The sequence below is a fragment of the Diabrotica undecimpunctata genome, chromosome 5 (assembly GCF_040954645.1).
Source record: "Diabrotica undecimpunctata isolate CICGRU chromosome 5, icDiaUnde3, whole genome shotgun sequence".
Classification (NCBI taxonomy): Eukaryota; Metazoa; Arthropoda; class Insecta; order Coleoptera; family Chrysomelidae; genus Diabrotica; species Diabrotica undecimpunctata.
Genome location: NC_092807.1, coordinates 150,084,144 through 150,100,748, shown reverse-complemented (window position 1 = coordinate 150,100,748; position 16,605 = coordinate 150,084,144). Strand labels below are relative to the sequence as shown.

Here is a 16,605-nt window from a genome sequence, read left to right as displayed (position 1 = left end):
CATCACCAGTGATTTTCCTAATGTAAGAAGGCAATTTCTTTACGTCTGTTCCTGGTCAGTTTGCCATTTTAGCAATATCTGGAACGGCAGCTGTATTTAGAATTTGGTAAAAAATCACCATTGTCCAGTGCCTTGTTCGCCGTTCAACAAAATAATTAGCGCACAATTGATCTAATGCATCCACACCAGCTTTAGTTCGATTGTAATCGTGGATTATTTCTGGCTTACCACTTTCATCTTTTATTTGTTGATCATTTGTCGGTGCATTGTTGAAATAGAGCATATTGTAATTCCATTATTGTGGACAAATGATGATAATGCTTGTTGTTTTCTATTTGGTTTAATTTCATGTGGTAATTGGGGCTTATTAATTCTCATAGTTTCATGAATAGTCAATCCTTGCTCCCTCAGTTTTAACACAATGCTATTGAAGTGAACCAGTTGTCTGTAATAATGTCGCGGTTTGTTTTCTGGCTCTGCTTTCCTAGACGGTATTAACAAAAGCTTCGCACATGTAAAATGTACGTGACCACATAAACACATAATTTTCAATTCATATTTATCTGGTTTTTTGGGCATATACATTTTAAACGAACTTTTAATCTGCCCCGGAAGGTACAAGCAGTTCATCAACAGTCAACTATTATCCAGTTACATAAAGGCTGGCAGTTATGTATAAATATGTCCCAAATGTTCCTAATCACTGCTAACTTATCTTCGGCTTTTCTGTCTTTTCTCGTTGTGCCTCATAGAAACACAAAAAACATAAAATAAACAAAAAAACTACCCTCGTTCATTGTAGCACGAAAAATAGCGCGTCTTCTTCCTTCACTTGCGAAAAGAGAAGTTTCATTTTTGTGATAAGATTTCATTGCTCCTGATAATTTTAAGAGACCAATAAATGCCTTTAGCTCATCAATATTGATTTTACTAGTGTAAGTTGTGAATGGTTCTTTAAATCTTAATCGAACTGCTTTAATGTTTACATTAGTCTGTGTGATAGATATTATATGATAGATAGATAATATGTAGTTTTATCCACTATGCTTGGATAATTCTAATTTTATTTTTCTCTTCATTTTTTTGAGGCGTGTGATAAAGGGTGTTTTTTTGGTCTTTGGGGTAACGCATCATTTTCCACTTCGGCACCAAGTAGTGCTTTGAAGTACTCAACCCATCTGCTTTATACTGCGTCACTAGCAGTAACTATATCTCCATTTTTGAACCTGCACATCGTTAGTCGTTACTCCAGTTTTTTCTTGTCTTATTTAGGGTGGTATATAACTTTCTAGTTTCATTTTTTCCTTTAGTAATTTTTTGATGCACGCGTTTTTTTTGGGTACTTTATGCGTTTGCTCCTCATTCCGTGTTCTTCTTTGTTGCATAAGTTTATACGTATAATTTTCACCTTTAGTGATATCTTCACATTCATCATCGAACCAACCGGTGCATGGAGTGGGTTTTTCTGATCCTAGGACGTCATCTGCCGCTTAGCTAATTATTATTTTCCGGTGCTGCTGTTGTATTGCTTTATTATTTGTTCTTCTTTTTCTTCTATTTTCCTATTGGACAATTCTGTCTATTACTTTTGTTTTCTTGGATTGTACCTTCAACTTAAAAGATCACTTTATTTTTCTATGGTCGATTCATATTTCTTCTGCCCAACAGCAATTTGTCTCTTGCTATTTTGACTATACTATTGTATCTCATTGTGCTGATACGATTTTTATACCCTTTCTTCCCATTTAAAATTCACTCGCCTATCCTTTCCGCCTTGTATGCTGTTCTTATTTCGTCTCACTTCTTTTTTGACCCCTTAGTGTGTATTTTGTGACTCGTCTTCATTTCTGTTATTTTGAGCATCGATTGGGTTTTGGAAGTATTAGATATCATGTCTGTCGCGTATGTCGTTATTGGTCTTATAACTGCTTTGTAAATTATTGTCTTTGTTTCCATTCCTAATGTGTTTGTTACTGCATTCTCTATTTACTTCTAACCTCTTCTTCTGCATCGCTATCACCTGCAAATAGTCGGTTTTCATAAACTGTTTCGTCAATTTATTTTTTACATCTTATCGTTACTTTGCTGATGACTATTGTTTTTGGTTTTTGTGCCAAGATGACCATGTTTAGCTTCCTTGCTGTTATGCTGAACCTATGATCTAATCTTTGTATGTCGTCCTCATCTCCAACTGTCATTATTGCATCATCTGCATAAGAGAGGATCGTAATTTCTAATAAAAAATTACTATTCTCTGCTATGCAGACGATGCTTTATTATTTAAAGACAATAAATTGCTTTTGATCCAAAAACAAAAAATAATGTTATTAAATAAATGGTTATTACTCTGTTATTTTACCTAAAGAAAATTTAAATAAACAATAAAAGATCCAATTTTAAATAGTGTCTAATTTATAATAAAATTAAATGAAAAATTATTGGAACGAAACACTTAAGTTGTAACTAGCATTAGCTAACCAGAAAAGATTTACGTTTTATTTTACTAGTGGTAAAAAGTCTTTCATTAATTTATACATAACAGTGGTATTTAATATAGATAGTAGTAAGTCTTTATCACTTATAAATAAAATTTATTCACATCACATAAGTCTTTGTTTATTCCTTGAACACGAAGTCTTCTATCGCATTGCTGATGTCATCATACTGATCAGGATTATAGCAATTTGGCTGGCTATGCACATGGCGCAGGATTTCCTCATCAGAATTGCATCGACGTTGTCTCCTAAAAATATTTTAGAATTTACCATGGGTTAGATATATCATTTACAATTTTTAATGTAAAGAAAATATTTAAATCGGTATAAATGCTCAATTTGAAATTTAACAAGAGTTGTTTTTTGTCGCCTTCTTCAAGGAGTGAAATAAAGATCAGCTGGTCCAAACTATTTTACCTTAAACCGGAGGTTGCCTTCTCTATTCTGGCTCTACTTAGTTGTATCCAAATAAATTGTATCCCAATAATCTTACCCAAAATTAAAGAAGAGAAACATAGCTGCACTTTAATACTGAAGTATTCAGTTGAGTTCAGCATATTCAGAAGGAAAATGATCATATTGGGGGATTTTAACGCTCGAATAGGCAACAAACTAAAGAACGGAATTAAGCAAAAACATAATGACGTCACCTCGAAACCTCGTATATTACAAAAACCAAACTTTACAGGAGAGAGTAAAATCTGATAGCTGATAGCTGTCTTGAAATAGAATGCTTAATAAAATTTCTTGAAACATTAAAGTAATGATAATACATTTAGCATAAACATACTAAAATTTTATGTGTAAATTGTTATTATCACTTTTAACCAGTGAAATACAAGGTTATCCATTTTAGTATATTTATATTTACGTGGTTTTCCTGCTTTTGCAGAATATACTTGGTTTCCTTACCCTTGGTATTTTATCTGCAAGGTTTTCTTTAAAGTCATAATAGAAGAAAATTAATAATTGTTGCTAAATAGATCGTTAAAAATTAAGTATTGTTTACTGTAGGATCAGTTATTCATTTGGTAGTGATTTATGTATTACAAGTATCAAAATTACAACAATAAATATCTACCCATTTTGAAAGAAAAATTTAGGAAAATAAAAATAAACATACTGCTAACGATAATGCTAAACTGCAGGATTATCTCATTCCTTTGGGTACAATCATCAACACAAAAAATATTATTTTTTCATCTAGATTATCTCATAATAGAATCTGCATGTATTTGGCAAACAAAACCGTAGTAGATAACTTCATGACACAACATGGCTCTATAGAAGTACTCGGCGAAGTTGTAACAGCACGAAGACTTGTCTCTCCAGCAGAAAGACTAGTCTTGTCTGAAGTCTGCCCGTCAATTCCTCATCAAGTATTAGTTGAAGAATTACAGAATATCGGTTTAAAGCTTATTTCCCCAATAACATTTCTGAAAATTAGCTCGACTCTTCCCGAATATAGTCACATATTGAGCTTTCGAAGGCAAGTTTATATAAGCCCTATAACATCACCAATTCCAGATTTTATTCTTACAAATTTCGACCAAACACCTTACCGCATATTTTTGTCACAAGGTAGACTCACCTGCTTTATTTGCAAAAATGCAGGACACATATCATCTCAATGCAAAACCAGTTCAGTAACGGAATCAACTCATATTGAGTCAAACAATGAAGTACCAAATCAAACAGCTTCAACAAGTATACTACACAAGGTACCAAACACCCAGCGGTCATCAAGTTATCCATTATCAAATCCGAGCATATCACCTACACCTACAAATCTTCACGACAAAAAAACTACTAATACTCCTACTCATAGCAACACTTTTAATCAACCTCCTTCAGCGGCAATACCGTTGTCACAAACTTCGGAAGCAATATTTTCCAATCTATCAGCTCCTTTTCCATTAGATACAACTGCAGAAAATTCTAATAAAACTGATACATCACCACAATTTTTTGAAATAACCATTTCAACCAATCTTACAAATAAAACTACAAGCTCGACTTCTGTCACTACCAATGAGTTTGCTCCAGTACTTCCAAATGTAATAAAGCCACATCATCTAAGTGAAAACTCTAATAGCAATTGCAAAAACGCAAGTTCTTCCATAAAACGCAGTATTGGTGAGATCGACACGCCTCCTTCAGATTCAGCAATTTCATCAGAAAATCTGTTTGCAAAACCCAAACTCTCTAAACCAAAAAAACCACGCTCATCTAAAGTCCAATCTACACAGGAAACTCTTGAAAATTTCATTGATAATCATACCCCACCATTCGTTTTAAATTTCCACCAATTGTCCTTACTGATTGATAATGTCCAAGGCTCCCCCGACACTACTAGCGTTGTAAAAGAATTTACAACTGATATGGCTGGTTTACTCCATCTTTTACAAAGCAGCTATCAATATGCAAATGATAGATCTACAAAAAGCGAGTTTACAAAACTTCAAAAGAAACTACACAACCACTTAGGGAAAGAGATTTCTGACTTAGAAAGTGACTCTTCTGTAGACAATCGTTCAGTATCATCTAACTCTCAGGTGTGAGGTTCCCTCTCATGTCGGAATAACAGGAAATGAAGAAGCGGACAGGATTGCACGAGAGGCAATTTTAAGTAATTTGTCGGAGCCGATAGACAAGTGTGTTTCCAGTGACTTAAAAGCTTATTTTAAAAAGTGTTGTGTTTGTGGCGAAATGAATGGTCTCAAACTAATTCCAATTTAAATAAAATCAAAAATAATGTGTCTTAGTGGTTTTCATCGTCGCGCAATAGACGAGAACAAATTGCGGTTGCGCGTTTACGTCTAGGACATACCAGATTAACGCACTCCTACCTTTTCACAAAGAAAAATCCACCTATATGTGATCAGTGTAACGTCCGATTAACTGTCGAACACTTTTTAAAAATTTGTAGTAAATATGACCAAGAAAGACAGCGCTACAAGATCCACTCGCTTTACCACAGGCTTTAGGTCAAAACTGTTCCTGTGACAATATAGTGAATTATCTTAGATCCATAAACATTTTGTATAATCTGTAGGTGTTTAACTTTGTTATTTATATTTTGTTCCATCGCTAATAACCTTTTGGTGGATGCAACATATTTTTCTAATAAAAAAAAAAAAAATAAATAAACAATATAGAAACGCAAACATTTATTTATATTAAGATACAATATTTTAAAATACATGATCAGTCACTTCCGCTACAAATAGTGCTGGAGTTTTGCATGTATTAAGGAAGGCTATCATAAAAAATATGTATATCTCCCGGTAAGATAGATTTAATCTCTTATAGATCAGTGAACTTCCTTGACTGTATAGGAATTTTTGTTCTCTGTAGAAGAGATCCTGCACATAAGATCCGAAAAATCATCTTAAAAGTTTAATTTATACTTCACCCCACCTTCCGGCTTATATTGAATGTATCTCGAATCAATTACCATGGGATCTTCTTTTTTATTTTTCGGTCGAATCGTGGGTATGAAATTCAATTTAGTGTACATTTTAAAAAACTGGTGATCCAGGTAGTAAACTTTGTAAGAACTGGGGTTTAGTCTTGCTATACAACATACTTCCACATATTCAGCAGGAGAGTATCTTTCTCTATGACTTAATTTTCTTTCAATAACACTGTGAATTAAATCACAGTCCATTTGTGTGTGCCCTTTTTTATGTATTTTTGAGTTATAGTCAATTCAGTTTTTTGTGAAATAAGGCTTAGCGCATTGAATGGACTGCAGTTTCTATTCTGGTACGTGCATCCATCACAGATGTAGACTCACCAGCAGTTACTTCTTCCTCAAATACCTCCCAAAGATAACAAGATGCGTTGTTAGTTTTGAGGTTAGAAATTATGAAATTATATACTTTCAATTTCCTTCGATAGTACAAAGCAGATGCCTTCCATGATAGGCATAAAAGTACACCTGTACATCCATAGTAAACACTGTGGTTTTGTTGTCTGTTTTCTCTTTATCATACTGTTTTTCTTCCCTTGCTTTATGTGTTTTTTTCTAAATGGGTAGAGTACTTCTCTTGAGATAAGTAACCTTTAGTAAAAGAATAGCACAAATCACACTGGTGTTTTTTTGGAGAGAATAAAGCCAGATTTAATTCATCAAACACTGTATAAAATAAACAATCAGAAGCGATGTAGTTACTTTTTTTTTCTTAGCGTTTTTCTTTTTCTCTCTGCTTACATGTGATCGTAACTGTACATAATCCTCTTCAGCATCTCCATTTTCTTTTTTCACCGTGTGCAGTTCTTCTCTCGTCCTACCGGATTGAGTTGTTACCCAGTTTAAAACCGCCCATTCTCCCATAGTTGTTTAGGAACATCTTTTTGTATACACGAATTCTTTCTTGACTCTCACCAACGTTTAAATAATAGTATAAAAAATCGTTTTACCGTATATTTTTTGACTCTACTTTTCTACATGAAATATTTCTTTTTTCAACTAATTGCTTAATGAAAATGGAAAATTATGGTCTATGAAATTACTAGTCTTTGTTCGAATTTATTATTTCAAACCAGAAAATTGAAATAGTCGGTTTAATATTCAAGAAATATAGGCTCGTAAATCAATATAAAACATGTAAAATGCCATGTATTCACTGTGCCACAGTATAGATAAAAAACCTCGTAAATCGATGTACGAGGTTTTCGAGACAACTATAGTAAACACAACCTTTTTAAGAGGTTTTCGTAAATATAACCACTTACAAACGAAAGTGTTTTGTCATTAAATATAATTTAATTGTAAGTCTTCAAAAAAATAGTGGCAGATAAGAGCAGCAATAAACACTACACTTGAATTAAGGGATAAAAGTACAACGTATATGCGTGTTTTTCTTACTAAACATGGAGAGCTCACTGATATATGTGGTCCTTTTTTTTCTCAATAGAAGGCAGCACGAGGCAGAAATATTTATTTTGACAGCTGTTCTAGGTAATAGACGAGGTTTTCTATCCATAGAAATAAAAATATAATTTTGGTCCAAAATTGGATATACGTGGTTTTCCAATTAAGGCGACGATGAGAATGTTAGAAACGAAAATGGAAAACTGATGATGAACTTCTGCACGAATAACAACACATTTTTTATTCACAAAGACCAACAAAAATATACATTTAATAACACCCGTGGTCAACGATCAATGATGATTACGTTATATTCAACAGAGATATACATCTATTAAAATTAATCGACGTAAGATGCCTCAACTTGGCAGGTATAGTCAGAATCGAAGGACTAGGAAATCAAAGGATAGGAGAAATTCAAATTCTTGGGGTTTGTAATCACGAAAAAGGCAACAACAGAGAAAGAAATTACACAAAGATTAAGACAAACAAAAACATCAATCCGACAACTTAACTCAGTATGGTGGGATAGACACCTAAATATGAAGACAAAAACACAGATTTATAAAATATTAGTGCGAATTATTATGACATATGGGGCTGAAAATTAAATCATAAACAAGAAAAACAGCAGTTAGATAGTAGCAACAGAGAAGGAATGCCTGCGAAGATGCTTCAGAGTAACAAGAATGGATAGGAGAAGTAATGACGAAATAAATCAAAGAACGTCAATAGAGACAGACAGAGTAACATACATAGAACAAAAAAGATTAAAGTGGTATGGACATGTAAGAAGAACTAGTGATAGCAGATGGATAAAGAGAATAACCGAATGGTACCCCATAGGAAGGAGGAAAAGAGGACGATCCCGAAAATCCTGGAGGAACGAAGTAGACGACGCCATGAGTAAGAGAGGCCTAAACGTTGGAGGATGGGACAACAGAGAAAGATGGAAACGGTTAAGCGAGGGAAGGTAGTGAATACTGTAGAATCTCTAAATATATATACCTTCGAACATCTAAAGCATAATGCGGAGGAGCACCATCCTGTTGAAACCATAAACTTTTATCAAAACCTCCAAAATTAATTGTACTGGGGAATAAATTAACTAAAGTAGGTACGAGATACCCACTTAAAACTGAAGGTATGCCGGCCCGTTTAAATTACCTTCGAAATAGTAGGGTCCAATGATTTTATTTCTTACAATGCCAGACCACGTTTACCTTTTGTGGGTATTGTGTATAATGTTCCCGCATCAAGTTGGAGTTTTCTTTTGTCCAATATCTACAATTCTGACGGTTGACCTCGCCATTTAATTTTAATGTAGCCTTATCAGAAAAAATAATATTTTGTACCAAGAGAGGATTTCGGTGGCTGTTATCCATCATTATTTCACAAAATTGTATTCTTTTATCTGGATCATACTCGTTTAATTTCTGTATAACTGAGCATTTTACTTACTTTACTTACTTTTAGGTACTTTGTGTACCGTTGTTTTTCAAACATCGAGATCACTACTAACCTTACGAACAGTAGTGTATGCATCTTCTTCAAAAGCAAGTAGGACATCTAATGTTGTAACATAATCTACAGAGGGACAACCTGATTTGCGTGCATTTTCAACTGTACCAGTTTCCCGAAATTTCTTTTTAATCTTACTTGCTGTTGACTGCGTGATCGGTATTTCTGGATATTTATCATTAAATAAATTACACACTTCCATCTGAGTTCGTGATTTGTCTCCATACCCAAACATCATGAGTATTTCAATTCTTTCCTTTACACTCAAATTAATTTCTACTTAAAATTAATTCTAAGCAATAATACAGAACATTCAGGAATTAATACAATTATTGTACTACTTAATTGTTATTGAACGTTACTAAAAATAATTAGAGTTTACCAAAAACTAAAACTACTTTTTTACAATTGATAATAAAAATTTATTTTCTAAGCCCATATTTATCTTTCAAATTAAATCCATTAGACCCGAGTATTATATTTTTTTTAAAATCAGCTCATAATATCGATCTAAAAATGTCCTAAAATACAGGGTGTTACATTTAAAAAAGAGCCGATGACGTCATTACTGTAATGTGTATCACCTTGTACAATGAAATTTTATTGTAAATTGTAGAACATTAAATTTAAAAATCGACGTGTTTTAGATTTTTTTAAAATATAAATTTAATTTAGGAAATATCGGATTTACATCATATCGGAATTACAAATAAATTGATGCCAAATTTACCTAACTTTATAACAGATGTAAATTTATGTAATAATATAATATTACCATCGTCATTAGTTTATTATTAACAATACCAATTATTACAGCCTTTGCTGAAAGGAGCTTCTCAAAATTAAAACTCATTAAGAATTATTTAAGGAGTATGTCACAGAAAAGACTTTCTGTGGTCTCAGTTTTATCTATAGAGGCTAATATAGCATTTAAGCTACATAGATTACTAACACGGAATTAAACAATTCAGCAGTGTAAAAAGTGGAAAATTTCTATTCCTGTAACATTTAAATTAAATTGTTTTTTAACTTTGGTAGGTCTTAATATCTTAAATATTTTTAGGTTAGTTTTAAGTTTGACTAGATTTTGCATAAATAAAATGACACATGTTTGTTGATTTAAAAAATTTGTCTTCACGCGACTTACAGTACAATGACCGCTACCATCCAGTAAGTTCCACCACGTGGATTCCAACCATCGAGCAAAAAGACAAAAGAGGGAATGTAAAGGTAGTGGGGGCAAAAATATTGTTAGACAGGAAGTGCCATCTTGAGAGGCCAAATTAAACAAGGAAAGAGAGTCTTTCCTTGTTTAAGAAATCAAATTTAGTTGGGTTATGTTATTATTTGTCCCAACTGTCACATGAAATCTTATTTATATTAAAGTTTTTTAACAATTGCTTCACATTTTAGACTGTTATCGTTAATATTTAATTAAAATTTTCTTGGCTAAGACACTTTCTGAAAACTATTTTATAGCTACTGTTAATAAGTGTCGGAAAATTTAAATTTGGCGCATTCGCAGTTCCGGATATGTCCGCCATCAGAGGCCACTTTTTTGGTCGCCTTTTCATAACGATTAGATTCCCTCTTTTGTCTTTTTGCTCGATGATTCCAACACGGGGCTACCGCTTGAACATTCTGGACTAAATTGCGACGTATGAACAGCAAGATCAGCAATTAATAAATTATAAAAACACCATGTTAAAATCAATATTTTTCAGTCTGATTTAAAATATAGTCTGATTAATTAAAAGTCTGATTTAAAATTATAGTATGATTTAAATTATTATTGTTGTTACTAAAATCTTTGTAAGTCGAAATAAAAGTTTTAATTGTGAAGTTTAGTTTTTAAAAAAGTGTTTTTCCCAAGAACATTCATAATTGGCGCAGAGTCAGTACGGAAGTGGAAGAGTCTTTATAGATCCTCGTCACTTTTAAGTGTTTGTCCACTGTTCCAAGAACCAGCCCCAGGGAAACCGTCTGCAGAGTCCACCCGAGGGAATTAGAAGTTAGAAGAAGCCTTCAGGAGCAAAGGAATGCACATCGGCATCGTCTTTATCCTGTAAGCGATTTTATTATTACTTAGAATTAAGAAGATCAGATTTTGAAAGAATTCTTAATAAATCAGACTCCTCTGAGTCCTTAGATTGAATCAGAGCTAAATTAGAAGATAAATAAAACAAAGATTTGAATAGATTAACACAAAGATTAAAGTAATTTAAAAATATCTCCTCTAAGTCCTTAGATTGACTTTAGAGTCAGATTTAGACAAAATTGAATAGCTTAATAAATACTATATATTAATAAACATAGAGATTAATAGATAGAAAATAAGTAGATTAAGATTGATATATTTATATATTGATTATTGAAAATTACTATACCTATTTGACTATTGACTATATATTATATTGAAAATTTTTAAAATATGGCAGTTCCACAATTTGACGTTAAAAATTTCTGCATTCTTCCAAATTTTGACGGAATTCCAAATGAATTACATGAATTTATTAAAGTTTCTACAATACTTCTAAACCAATATTATGACAGACTTAATGCAGCTAGTATACAAAACAAATTTTTGCTTCATGGTATTATCAGTAAATTAACAGGTAGAGCCAAAGAAGTTATATCTGTATATGGATGCGAAAGTTGGGACGAAATAAAAAACGCATTAATTCAAAATTTTGGAGACCAGAGAGACGAAAATTCGCTTACAAGGGATCTAGTAAATTTAAGACAAGGCTCAACAGAATCTATTATGCATTTTTATGAAAAAATCATGGGACTTTTAAGCTGTATTAATAATTACATGGAATTGCATACCATAAATGTCGATATTAAAAGGAGCAAACAAGAATTCGTCAACAAGCTCTTACAACATTCTTAGCAGGCCTACGAGAACCAATGGGCTCTGTTATCAGAGCAATGAAACCAGGAAGTTTAGCCACGGCAATACAATACGTACAGGAAGAAAATAATGTTCGATATCTTCAAAAAAACCAAATAAGTCAACCTTCAACATCTCCTCATAAACGAAAAATCCTTTCAATATTTGGAAGAACCATGTGCCCGAATCGACACAAGATATCTTTGCCAAGAGGAAACAATACTAGAAGCAACGAAAACTGATGACTGTATCAAACAAATCCTGCAGTTGAGCACCCAAGAAGCTTCTTGCCAATACACCCCCGTCCAAACTCGAGATGTCATCATTCAAAGATTATCAGACGCCCATTATATAGGAATATTCCCCGAATCAACCAAAATTACAACTCGATGTTCTACAACAAAAATTTTGGACCTAAAAGGAACTTATCTCATCAATCTTCCGTCCAGATGCGAATTCAAAACCCCAATCCAGAGTTACATAAATTCAAGGACAACCATCCCAGAGCAACCGCTAATGCTTCCCAAAATAAGGACCATAGATATTCAAACAGCGATTAAATTCAAACCATTAAGGATAGATCACATCCCCTTAGACAAACTGCATGAACTCTCTAAGGAAGAGAAACATCTAGAGACAATTACCATAGCCATAACCATTTTTGGATGACTCCTTTATATATCTTTATTACAATAATCTGCCTCTATATATGTTACAGGTATAAAACAAACAACAAAAAACCCAACTCTAGCGACGAAACTCCAGAAGAGGCCAACTCAACAGTTCTGTTCGTCCCTCACAAAACTTCTTCAGGGGATGGAGTAGTTACAGTACAATGACCGCTACCATCCAGTAAGTTCCACCACGGGGATTCCAACACGGGGCTACCGCTTGAACATTCTGGACTAAATTGCGACGTATGAACAGGAAGATCAGCAATTAATAAATTATAAAAACACCATGTTAAAATCAATATTTTTCAGTCTAATTTAAAATATAGTCTGATTAATTAAAAGTCTGATTTAAAATTATAGTCTGATTTAAATTATTATTGTTGTTACTAAAATCTTTGTTAGTCGAAATAAAAGTTTTAGTTGTGAAGTTCAGTTTTTAAAAAAGTGTTTTTCCCAAGAACATTCATAATTCGCGCGAGCATGAATGATCTTGCGCCGCCGCTGCAACTGTATATATGTATTTGCATAATATGTTTAATGGTTTGTGTTATAATTGCTTTCCATAAATTAAAAAGAATGTTTGTTTCATTATTTAAAAGTTTAGATTACGTAATTTCAACCTATAATTTTTATACTCGTAATTAATTACAAACTAATAATACACGTTAATTCTAATAATTGTGAGAAATAATGGATGATTTTCTGATGTTTTTCATATTTTTGAATTTGCAAAAGATCAAATAAATAAGTATATTAAAATTACATGTATACACACTTAGAAACCTTTGTGCCCTTTTTCCAGATGCTGTTTATAACAGATAAACTTTCTCGGAAATCTAAAGCTCAGAAAACCTATTGTTCGAAGCTCGCTCACGATCCTTTGAAGTGTACATCTCGATGTCCCTTCAATTCCTGCTTTGTCCTCGTTCTAGACAATACACTTCATCACATCTTATTCTCTTTTAACGTTAAAGTTTGTTTTATTTTAGAAGTAGCAGAAGAAAAGCAAGCAGCGTAAGAGTGTGTGTGTAGGATTGAAATAACACTACAATATTCATTGCCTGCTACTTGAAAAGATACGGCATAGAAAAGCTTCGTACATTCTTAGGTGGGGAATAAGTTCAAGACCCATTTGCTTAATCCCGTGTGGAGTTTGAAGTTAAAGAATGGTTTTAGCAGCGCGAACACGTTACCTCGTAGTAGGGAAATTGTAAATATTTAAAGGGACTGGTTTTCATGAAAGTTAGACTACCATTGTAATACTTTAATGGTATGTGAATGGAAATAAACTTTTTATTTTTTGTTTTGATATCCTTTAGCCTTATTTGAAATTTAAATTTTTAATATGATAGTATTTTGTTAATAACTACAATACTAGACTAGGGCGGATCTGTTTTGAGATGGATGTGTGAGGTGGCATTCTGATTTTTGCAGAAATAGTTAGGTGATAACTTCAGTTATGATAATTGACTTATGTTTCCTAACAAATACGCCGAGAATAATGATAAAAAAAATTAAAATATTTAAATATAATTAAAAACATTGTTTTTTTTTATAATCCCTGCTTATAACTTTAAAACAAATTATTTTGGAGCAAAGTCGTAATGAAATAAAATAGCGTTAATTAAATTTCCCACATGAGTAGCTAAAAATGTTTTAATTTGTTACCCTTGCTGTAAAAATAGCAATAAATAAAAAAAGAGGAAAACAAGCCTTATTTAGTAATTTTCAATCCCTTATCCCTTTCATTACTGTGGGGACATATATGTCACAGCGGATTTCAAAAAATCTACTGGCATCTCTTTGTCCCTAAAACCTATGTTTTTTGAACGCACCTGTATTTTTAGACGTTCCTTACTTATTATTTAGTATTATGGAACCTACATATCACGTCTGTAACCTATAAATTAATGTTAACTAAACACGTGCATTCATAACTCGTTAATAATACAATTTTTGTAAAGAAAAAGTGGCTGCTCCGTTTTTCTACCGATTATATGAAATTTAGTTGCTGATATTTATCAGCACCACAAGACAATATATCACTAACACAGGTTAGTGATATTTGTCGATTTATTTTGATTTGAATTTTTGATTAGCGAATTTTTGTTACTTAGTGAAAAATTCTTCTAATTTAATTTTATCTGACTCATCTATATTGACAATTCAGACATACATTATACATTTTAAAGCAGACGACTTTAAAATGATATTGCCAATATTGTTGAGGTGCGTTTCTGGGACGACTTTACTTATAAGATAGTTCATTCGATTACATGAAATCAACTTTAACTTGAGAATATCCGTCAGAAAAGATCATTACATGTAATTCGTCTTTAAAAAGACAAATACATGCTATGATGACAGTAAAATTCTCCTGTTAGTGATTCCATAGTAAATTATGAGAAAAATTATGAAAAAAACCTCATAATACTATCCCGACATGGTAAGTATTTGATCGTACATTTAGTTTACCTTCAATAAACACCAAATTCCGATTTTATATGTTTGTTATTTAAAAAACATAAATTATGTATCCTCTATATGTTACTGACTTACCAATACTGGTATTTTCCTTTTAATAACTTTCTCTTTTAATATGGGTAACCAGATGCTACTAGGTAGCATTTAGGTATCAACGAATATAATTTAAGTCATTTTAAAGAGTTTTATTTAGCTACAATCAAATCAGTAATGAAAGGGTTAAATTGCACTTAAGTTTTCTGTTAGTCACCTAGAAAATATTTATATTGTGATAAAAAAATCCATCGAATTCAATTAAAATCGATTTAATGGATTTCGCGTAATTTTAAAATTTATTTTTTTTTATATTAAAATATTTTAAATCCTGCACAACAAAAACTAAACAATGTAGAGGTTTGATATTTATTTTGCATATAAAAGAGCACTTCACCTATCCAACGAACTTTATAGAATTTAATTCTCAATATTTGGCGGCATCAAGAATTTTTTTAAATTCTAAATATTTTTTTGGCTTACACAGAAATAGACTATTTCGATATTAGAACTATAACTACAAATTAATTTCAGAAAATAAACCAATACTTTAAGCACGATGACATTAATAGACTGCCGGCAAAATGGCGACCGCTGTTTCAGCGACCTCCCGCGCCAACCGATCCCGTTCAGATTGTTTCCGCGCAAACCGTATCCGCGTATACTGAGTATAAAAGTAGCTGCTTTTAGCACTGAGTAAGACCATTTAAATAATGCCTGGAAAAGTGCATTTTCCGAACAACTGGAAGCATGCCAAGATCATCCCTATACTAAAACCAAGAAAGGATGGAAAAAAAACCAGAAAGCTACAAACCAATATGATTACTAGAAACAATAGCAAAAATACTAGAGAAGATCATCTACAGAAAGCTAATCAAATATCCAAAAGAGGAAAAAACTGTGAACTTTAACTAGCAAGAGTTATTAGCGACACGAATATCAGATTCAACAGGAAACAGAAGACAGAAATGGCCATTCTAGACATCTAGAAGGCATATGTCATGGTCCGGAAAAATCCATAATCTACAAGATGGCCAGAGCTAGATTACCTCATTACTTAGTTATATGTGACACATATCCAACTAATAGACCTTTTCAAGTTTCAGACAATCAAAAACTGTCCAGAATTCAATTAATCCAAGAAGAGACACCTCAGAGCAGTATACTCTCGCCCATTTTATACAACATTTTTGTTTCAGACTTACCATCAGATTCAAGAACAAGTACAGCCCTCTACGTAGATGACACGGCAATGAATGCAACAGGAAAAATTGACAGAAGAGTAGTCCAAAACATAGAAAATCACCTTGGAAAAAACACATATATCACCGAAAAATGGAAAATCAAGACCAACACCCAAAAAGCATTCATCATGTTTATACATGAGAAAAATCCACTAGTAGTAGAAATCACAATGGGAGGAAATAGGATTTGATCAGAAGATTCAGTCAAGTACCTTGGAGTCAATCTCGATAGGAAACTCAACTTTACAAAGAACATGCAACAAATCATGGTAAAAGCAAATATTGCAAAAAAACTATTACTTCCTTATATTTTTAGGTCCAGTCCACTATCGAAGACCAATGAGATCGAGTTATACCAGGCCTGCGTTATATCGCTAATATT

General features: G+C 32.6%; 1 protein-coding gene across 1 annotated transcript in view; it reads right to left on the bottom strand.

Moving 5' to 3' along the window:
* Positions 1-2,380: 2,380 nt before the first annotated feature.
* Positions 2,381-16,605, bottom strand: part of dpr12 (defective proboscis extension response 12) — a 574,490-nt gene continuing 560,265 nt past the window's right edge. Inside the window, exon 7 of the mRNA XM_072533001.1 lies at positions 2,381-2,743. Coding sequence (XP_072389102.1) covers positions 2,640-2,743 — 104 coding nt within the window. The 3' untranslated portion in view covers positions 2,381-2,639. The remainder of the gene's footprint in view (positions 2,744-16,605) is intronic.